The sequence below is a fragment of the Dendrobium catenatum genome, unplaced genomic scaffold, assembly GCF_001605985.2.
Source record: "Dendrobium catenatum unplaced genomic scaffold, ASM160598v2 fragScaff_scaffold_377, whole genome shotgun sequence".
Classification (NCBI taxonomy): domain Eukaryota; kingdom Viridiplantae; phylum Streptophyta; class Magnoliopsida; order Asparagales; family Orchidaceae; genus Dendrobium; species Dendrobium catenatum.
In genome coordinates, this window is record NW_021318839.1 from 235,868 (window position 1) to 245,196 (window position 9,329).

The 9,329-nt window shown below is 34.9% G+C and overlaps 1 protein-coding gene across 2 annotated transcripts; it reads left to right on the top strand.

Moving 5' to 3' along the window:
* Positions 1–896: 896 nt before the first annotated feature.
* On the top strand, positions 897–3,024 carry LOC110098229 (transcription factor MYB60). 2 transcript variants are annotated; one of them, XM_020824982.2, is made up of 3 exons: positions 897–1,762; positions 2,002–2,131; positions 2,240–3,024. In XM_020824982.2, the coding sequence occupies exons 1-3, from the start codon at positions 1,630–1,632 to the stop codon at positions 2,868–2,870; spliced, it is 894 nt and encodes a 297-aa protein (XP_020680641.1). In that variant the 5' UTR covers positions 897–1,629; the 3' UTR covers positions 2,871–3,024. The 2 variants fall into 2 exon arrangements, with proteins under 2 accessions (XP_020680641.1, XP_028549713.1); XM_028693880.1 differs by lacking the exon at positions 897–1,762 and adding an exon at positions 1,842–1,892.
* The last annotated feature ends 6,305 nt before the right edge of the window (positions 3,025–9,329 follow it).

The following is a 9,329-nucleotide window of genomic DNA, read 5'->3' on the forward strand; positions in this document are numbered from 1 at the left end:
AGGTTTTGTTTGGGACGGCTTTCTTACTGCTTCTTAAAGCAACTTTCTAATACAAAAAGCCGTCCCAAACAAAATCTCAATCTCTATCATCGTGAATTTTCTGACATGCAATAATAATGCCAAAAAAAATTATTAGGTTCTTCCTCTTTTCATAGGGCTCTTAAATTTTTTCAGTCTAGAAGAACTGTCTGTACTTACTTTTACCTCTAAGGCCAATGAACTATATATTACAAAATAACAAAAGGAACAATAATGATTTTTGGGGCAGAAGGATATTAAAGGAAAATTAACATGACCAAGGACAAATAACTGACATGCCCGTAACTCTTAAATGAATTTATTTATACGATGTAGAGCAAAATTTAACCAGTATCTGAATCTAAACACCCACAATCCACCATAGATGTACAAAAGAGCCAATTAATTGCATCCAGTGCAAGCTCACGCGTCAAGGTCACACGTGTTAAAGTCTGTAGAAGATGCAGCGATGCATTACAACGATGCAATTTTCATGAGTTATGACAACGATGAACTTAAAGTATGTACAATAGAAAAGATGTGCATTAAACTAGCTAGAACTATATTATTTATTGCCACATTAATAGCACCCTTGACTTATGCAGCAGAGTCCAGATAGACAGTCCGTATAATTGGCAACAAACTTTTCTTTTTGTGTTTTTATGGATTATCTTTTTTTTTTTTTTTTACGAGGAAGCACTATCCTTAGGCCAGTAAAAATTCCAGTCGACCTAGCATGCAACCCACACCAATTCATATGAGCCAACACTTAAGGCTTTCACTACTTGCCAAGGGATTCGAACGAGGGACCTAGGCTTTGCGTCTTCACCACCCGGACAAGCAGCGGTGGGTATCTATTCTATTTTCACTATCACAATTTTTTAAAGGCTGTTACATCAATCAGTAATTTTATTTTGTTTTCTCAAAAATAATATTTTTGAAACATATTCTGAAAAACATGAGGGAAGAGTTATTCAAAATTTTCATGCAAACAACTGTTATATGAAATCTGGACCAACTCTTGGAAAAATTATTATGTGCGGAGTCTGGATGTCGTCCAGAGACCAATAAAAAAAATGTGTCATGTCACCCAAAAAGTGTATCGCGCTCGGCACCGAAGCACGATTCTCTCATCCGGCCCGCACAAAATAATCTCTCCAACTCTTGACCCACCTGACTACTTATATAATCTCGATCAATCAAGATTTTCAGTATAATCTTTGTTGACCGATAATATTGATTGCAGGTTTCGGAGCTGCAGGATGGAGAAGTTTTAATTTTGATTAACAACCAAGAAATGAACCTCAATCCAATAATGCAGATATTACTTTTTGGCAGGTTGGGCCTGATTCATGTGAACACCTAGAAGAAAAAAAAGAAGAGAAGGAAGAGCTCATGAGCTGACTTTGTAAAAGAAATTGAGCAATTGAATCAAAGAGGTAGATGAAAGGTGAAAAGGAGCTCACTCACTACCCTAAGTCTCCCTATATATAAACACTCACATGTTTATGAGACACCTGTAAGCAACAGAAAAAGAAAGGAAGATGACAGCTGAAAGTAAATAGGGGAAGGGAAGGAAGAACGGTGAAGGTTTGTGATAGCTAGCCAGCCATGGGAAGGTCTCCTTGCTGTGATAAAACCGGCATCAAGAAAGGTCCTTGGACTCCAGAAGAAGACATCATTCTTGTCTCTTATGTACAGGAGCATGGACCTGGGAACTGGAGATTAGTCCCTACAAATAGTGGTGCCTTTCTTATCTTTCACCTTATACTTCGCTGAAATCTTCTTTTCTTTTTCTTTTTTTTTTTGTGAGTGCTTGGATACAAGGAATTTGTGCGAATAGAAATTAAAAGGTTGGAAAGCTAAAATCAAAGGTTGCACATTCATATCAGGCCGCAAATTGTGGTTATTTCATTTCATGTACTTCATTTTTCTTCAATCCAAACAAAGCCTCTGAGGAAAAGGATAACTGTTTGCTTGCAGGATTGATGAGATGTAGCAAGAGCTGCAGATTGAGGTGGACTAATTACCTTAGGCCTGGAATTAAGCGTGGAAATTTTAACTCTCATGAAGAAGAAATTATAATTCAGCTTCAGGCCTTGCTAGGAAACAGGCATTGTTCTTTCTCTTTTCTCATGCCACATTCACAAATTGATAGGCTTAATGGCCAATTACGTTTTATACTGAATCAAAACTTGATACATGTATATTTTTTCTTCAGGTGGGCAGCAATAGCTTCATACCTTCCACAAAGAACAGATAATGATATCAAGAACTACTGGAACACCCACCTCAAGAAGAAGATAAAAACGTTTCAAGCTGCAAGGAGCAACTACATTACATCATCTGATTCAGCAGGCTCTACAATCCAAGAGAGAGTTCATGGAGGCTACCCCATCGAAGAAATAAGGAATTCAGGCACTTCTAATTCTCATATCCTCGCTCATAACTCCTCTACTTATGCCTCAAGTGCAGAAAATATATCCAGGCTCCTTGAAGGTTGGATGAGATCCTCTCCAAGTCAAACCCTCAGTGATGAAAAATTGCAACATCAAATGATCAACAACTACGACAGCTTCATTATGAACCAATTAAATTTCAATGTTGAGATCAACTCGCAGCTGTTGCTGGAGGACTCTGTTAATGGAGTGGATAAAACAGCATTGGACTCAGTTTTTGAGGAGAAAAAACAGTTCAAAATGGTGGCATCTGATCTTAATAAGCTGGAATCGCAGAGCCAGCAGCCACCAATGTTCATGCTGGAGAAATGGTTGCTTGAGGAGAACACCGGGCTGATGGATGCCTTCTTGGAGCTTTCTTCTGCCGATTGCTGTTCTGAGCTTATGTTCTAAAGGTAAGTGTCTTTCGTATGCTTTCTACTAGCCATGTGCATGAAGGTCTTGATTGATCATACTTCTATGGAAGAAGAAACATAGAAAATGGGTTATATGATGGAACTGTTTCATGAATCATATGCAATCAATAAATATGGTGGTCTTCTTCTGATCCTTGATTTGGTTTTGACAGCAATGCTAAGCTTGGTTTGTCAGCAACTTTGAGCATTTTATCCTTGTAATTACAAAAAATCCTTGTCATGCAACATTGGTTTGTTCAATCACATGGATTATGTGTTAGCCTCTCACTTGTGAAACTTTTTTTCCCATTACACATACAACAACAACGACAACATCAAGCCTTTGTCCCACTACGTGGGGTCGGCTACATGAATCATTTTTCTCCATTGTATCTTATTAAAAGTCAAATTCTCGTTTAAATCTAATAAAGAAAGATCATTTCTAGTATTTTCTAACAAAGACTTTTTAGGTCTACCTCTACATTTCTTAACACATAAGTCAAATCTAATACCTCTACTTTTCTAACCAGGTCATCGAAAGGCCGCCATTTATATTACCAAATCATCTAAGGCGACTCTCTCTAATCTTATCTTCCACTAGAGCTACTCCAATTTTTTCACATATATGCTCATTTTTTATCCTATCTCTAAGGATAAAACAACTCATCCACCTAAGCATCCTCATCTTTATAACACTTAGTATTATGCTTCTCTTTTAATGGCCAACATTCGGCACCCCATTGCAGGACTCATGGAAGATATAAATTATATGAAACACTTATCTTCGCTGAATGAAAGATCAAATGTCCAATTGATTAGCCCTCTACTAATGAACGGTCGCCGCCGATTAAAAAGTTGAATGTAGTTAATATATATCAAATTCATTTCTTAATTTTAATTTGAACATATTATTAGGGTGGTGATTACTATGGTAAAGATCATGCAAAATGATAATAAAATGTGGTTGTAACTTAATCAACTGAAGACTTCCATCACACGGAAAAGACAGAGGAACAATAACACAGAGTAAAATCAAGTAATGGTTGCATTAAATACCTGCAGCCCTTCTTGGGACCAAACATAACAGATAAAAGAAAACTGATTTGCAGGTTTTATATTTATCGGCTACTCAATGGAAGCAAAAAAAAAATTTACACTCCTCCTATGAGTTTGGCTTTCTTTTAGTTTTGTGATTCAATGCTCTAAGGTAAATCCATTGAGCTTTAATGAGTTATTTAATGTGAAGAGTCCCCAATTCTTCAGAACTATCTATTTTGGCTAATAGTTGGAAGCTGAGGAGAAGACTTGACAATATTTGTAGGAGAATAACAGTCATCTCTGGAATATGGTATTGTCAGAAAATTAATAATGACAATTAAGGAAATGGAAAGGTGTTTAATGTTTTATTTGTGAATTCTTGAGAACTTAAGAGTTTTTGAAAATATAGTGACTTTCTCTTCACTAGTTTAATGTAGAATTGAGGATAGATAACTTCCTTCTGAAAAGTTACTGTCTTTACTTGTGAGGGGTCCCTCTTTACATATGATTGCTCATATCTCTCATCAAAGGGTTCTATTCTATAATGTTTCTTAGCAAAACCCCGCTAATCCGAGCAAACATTCAAATATATGTCCCACGTCCAGTCGTAACCGGGAATGGGACCAAAGAAAGATTGTACCGGGTGTCCTTTCCTCTCGTTAGGCAGCTATCTCGAGCTCATTGAAAACTAACTTGTCTTCCTCTTCCTTCTACTACTAAACCAATTACTCTCGCTTAACTCTTCCAGTGAACAAGTATACTAAGTTGTAATTTGAGAAAGCACAACAACGTAAATGGATAGCCATAATTTGTATCATATTTATTCCCATGTTCTGATATTTTCATTTTATGTACCCATTTTGATGATGTATAAAGAAAATGTTGCATAGATATCAACAAGCACAACCATGTGATAGGCTAAGGAATCCAGTTCGGGGCATGCCATATTGATTTGGTTATGGTATTGTGTGATCTTTTAGGGAGAATTGATCAAAAGGAGATTAAATTGAGCCTATTGTAAATATTTTAAGGGAATAACTTTTCATAGAAGCCAGGGGCGGAACCAGCTTCAATTTTGAAGGGGGGCAAATACAACACAAAAATAATTAAATATTAAAAAAATATTATATATCTATATATTGTGAAAAGTTTATTAAAAAAATTAAGCAAGAAAATAAAGAAAAAAGTGTAATTAAACTGTCATGAAAAATATGAAAGAGAATATTAGAACTAAATGTGAAGAAATATATAAATATTTTAGGACAAGTTAGGACAAAAGAGTTTTTTAGGGGGGCAAAAAAAAATTTTAGGAGGGGCAAAAAAAAATTTTTACTCTCCTATATATATATATATATATATATATACTGTCACCCCTGAAAAGGTGCTTTACGGTGTGACTAATCCTCGGTTGATCTAGAAGAGGTACCCATCCCAGAAACTTTATGGTCCGCACTTGATTGGGCCCCACATAAAAGGCGCTGTCGCTCGAGGGTAATTGAGCACGAGTTGAAGGATTCTTAACCGTATCGCCCACTAACCAAAACTAAGCATCGGTAAGTTTAAAAAAAAAAATACTTTGTATGTGTTTGCATTTTGTACACACACAACTGCCGTACATAGATACAACATGATTGGGCCGTCATCAAACCCACCAAGTATCAATTAATTAGGTCCACAACATTTCATTGAAAGAATAGTTTACAAACTAAAGCCCATTAGATTTTTTTCCCCCCTTTAAAGTGAATGTTAGTGTCAGATAAGCATCAAATTAGGTTAAAATTTTGAATAGAAAGTCATCACAATATCTTGAATCAATTTTTATCAACATTGTAAGATAAAATATTAAAATTATTAGACTGATCTTTAATATTAAAATATATTTAATTTTTTTGTTATGATAAAAATTAATTCATTGTGTTGTTTTTTATTTTATTTAAATATTTATAATTTTGAACATTTATTTTATAATTCTATATATTTTGTATACTCATATTAATATAAAATGGATGCGGTGGATGAAGTGCTAAAAAATAAGTACTTCAAATTCTATAAAAAAAAATGAAGTACTATTGGTTGCATAAAGTAGCTTTTTATTATAGGAAATTTTTAAAAAATAGTGAAAAAATAACAAGAAAACAATTGCCAAACAATATTACAATTGTTATCTAAAAAACAAAGCAATCGGTAAGGTGTCCTAAACATAACCTAAGAGATTGTTTAACAAATATGTATAGAAAAGGGTTGGCGCTCCCGGCAAGTCCGTGCTCTTCATTTTCGTGATGTTTTGTGCCATATCCTTTGGCGCCGACCTTCTCGCCATCGTGGTGGCTTCCGACGCCATTTTCCTTAGGGAAGTTCTTTTTTCCTTTCCTAGTTCATTTTGTGTTGTTTGTGGTGCCTCATCATTTTCGTTTTTTGGTCATGGTGGCTAATCTCTTAAAGGACCTTGCTTTTATGAATGGGAACAATTCTTCTCATTCATTCAAAGATGTTTTAGTTGGGGCTTCCCATTGTTTGTTTTCTTTCTTTGATCTCAAAATTTCTTCTCATCGGGGGTTGCCGGCTCTTTGGATTTCAGAAGAGGAAATAAATGCGCTTGTCATTCTGTTTGAGTTCGCTCTAGTTGGCAAAATTTCTCAATCGTAGACCTTTCGTTGATGCAATTAGGATTTTTTTTTTCAATCTAAAATTGAATGGAGAATGTTCGGTCACTGTCCTCAACCCTAGGCATGTTTTGATAAAGCTTGTTGGTGTTTTAGACTATTGTAGAGTCTTTTTCCGTCGATTTTATTTTATCCGCAACTGATTTATTAAATTGGTTAGATGGTCTCTAACACTTGATATCGAAGTCCAATCACTGATCATTCCTATGTGTGTCTCTTTTCCCTACTTGTGGCCACACCTATTCTCACCGAGAATACTTCATGGTCTTGGCTCCATTTTCAACTAGCCTTTAAAAATGAATAATGCTACTTCAACTGATTATCGTCCTTTCGTAGCTCGTGTCCTGTTGGAGTTAGATATTACCAAATATTTTTCTAATAGAATTTGTGTTGGCCCTAAAAATTTAGGGTATATACAATATGTGATAATGGAAGAGTTTCATTCTTATTGAGGCCATTGCAACTCATTAGGTCATTCTAAAATGGAATGCAGCAATTTAAATCACCATATTAATCCTTCTCTAACAGTTATTCCCCCTCCAGTTAATGTGAGTGTAAAGCCCGCTTATGGCAGCCAAAACAATTTAAATTATAATGTTAGTGACGATGGTGTTTTGCTTGCTGATGTAAACGAGAGAAATGTTAGTGATGGGGTGCTTCCTTCAATTGTTACTGATGTTGGGCTATCTTTCGAGCCTGTAATCTTGGTCTCTGATGATCTGGATGTCATTGGCCATGTCAAGTAGAATTTAGGTGTTGTTAATGCAAATTTTGATGGTTTATAGGTAGTTGACCTTGTTGTCACTATCTATGATTGCCCAATGCAAGAGGCTGATAAGGATTTTTCTCTAGCTAATGTGGTGAAGGATCTATTGTACCTTACTCCTAATATTTCTCTTCACACCGAGGTGGGGTTTTGTGTGAACACTGAGTTGTTAAATGATTCTTTGAGTGGAACACCTGATGATGTAGTTGGTCCTGCTATGCCCACTTCTTTCTTGATAATTTCTGAAGGAACAGTTTATATCCCTATTTCAATTATCTCTAATGAGGATTTGGAAGTGCATTTGGATTCTTCATTGCATGACTCTTGTGTGAAACAATTTGATTGGCTTGATGAGCATTTGTCCTCGCATGGTGAGGGCGAGGAAGATGATCTGGAGGGGGCCGTGGAGGAGTTTGATGCTTTGTTTAATTTGAATGTGAATCACATTGTTGAGAAGGCCTTCTCCCATAGAGGTGGCAAACGTCGGCGGCATAAAAAGAAAAGGAAGTAAATGTGGTTATTCTCTAAAGTTGGGGGATTTCTTTTACGTTGGAAGTCATTTTATGTTTTTCAGTTGGATAGAGGGCTTTTGGGCTTTGTGGATGTGGTTGGCTTTCTTTTGCGTGGAATGTGATGTTGGGGACTACCTTTGCAGTTGAAGCATTTTTTTTAAAATGGGCAATGATGTTGCGGCTTTTTGCTCACCTGGACACTGTGGCTTATTGGCAACCATTGGTGGTTATTTCTCTTATTATGTTGGTGGCCTTGTTCTGGATGCTAGATGCTGCTTGTCTCAGCTGCGTTTTCCTTTTGTGGATTGTTGCTTCCTTCCTCCTCTAGATGGTTCGTGCTTGGTGTCAGAATAGTTGTAGGAAGCTTGAGCTATTTACTGAACCTGTATGGCTTCTTGCCTTCTTCACCGTTTGAGTTTTCTTTATCACTAGCTAGTTATTGACTTGTAATCTTCTTTGCTCTTGTTTGGTCTTGTTTATATCCTCCTTACTTATGATGGAATAAACTGTCTTTTTATTTAAATAAAAAAACAGATAACTAAATAAGTATAGAAGTATTTAAAAATATTTAAATGTTTTGAAGCGGTTCCGTGCTTTTGCAATAGGACTATAATATTTAATTAAAATTTTCTTAGAATTCTGAAAAGTCAAATATCCAACAAGATTAGAAGAATAATGACAGGCATGCTTATGCCTTCTAAGGTCTGTTTGATTCAAGATAAAATATTTGGATTTAATAAATTTTATTCAAATAGAATTTAATAAAAAAAATTAATTAATTATCAAGTTACATATTTATGTAATTAAAAAAAATTGTATATCATATTTTCTAACGCGAAGAAATTGGGTTAGAATTTTTTCATAAAAATTTAATCAAATTAAACCTTAAAATTTTTAAATTTATTTTGGTTTGCATGATTGATTAGTCTGAAATACCAAACATGCATGACTAATATAGGTAGGCCGTCTTTTCAAAATAGACAGATCAACCAATACAAGTCGTAAGGCTTTGGGCAATTTGATCCTTTATTGCCGGCCGTTACGTAGGCTTAATTTGTTAACTAGTACAAAGACCCTCTTATTTCATTTAATATGAAAATGAGATTTTAATAAATCTTCTAAAAAATATCTTCTCGACTATAGTCATATGCAATGATTTGATAATGCTTAAGGATTTTAAACTAGAGGCAATAACTTATTGAGATGTGTTGATAGTTTTTTATAATTAACTCCTATAAATTTTGTAATTATCAACTTCTAACTAATTCTTATAAATCTTATTAGAAATCATCATTTACATAATCTCTGTAATTATATTGCAAGCTATCATCTGTTTAATCTTTTTTTTTTATAGATGAATATGTATTTTAACTATTTTGTCCAGCTTTCATAATGCAGTTACTCAAATTCTAAGAAAAAAAAAATTTATACTCCATACATAAAATTCTGTATTTCACAATCATATTTTGACCACTCGG

What these genes read in the sequence shown, in the direction of transcription:
- LOC110098229 (XM_020824982.2), top strand. Translation starts at nt 1,630, where the DNA reads ATGGGAAGGTCTCCTTGCTGTGATAAAACCGGCATCAAGAAAGGTCCT. An exon ending in ATTAGTCCCTACAAATAGTG is followed by an intron (nt 1,763 to 2,001) that starts GTGCCTTTCTTA and finishes GTTTGCTTGCAG; the next exon opens with GATTGATGAGATGTAGCAAG. An exon ending in CAGGCCTTGCTAGGAAACAG is followed by an intron (nt 2,132 to 2,239) that starts GCATTGTTCTTT and finishes TTTTTTCTTCAG; the next exon opens with GTGGGCAGCAATAGCTTCAT.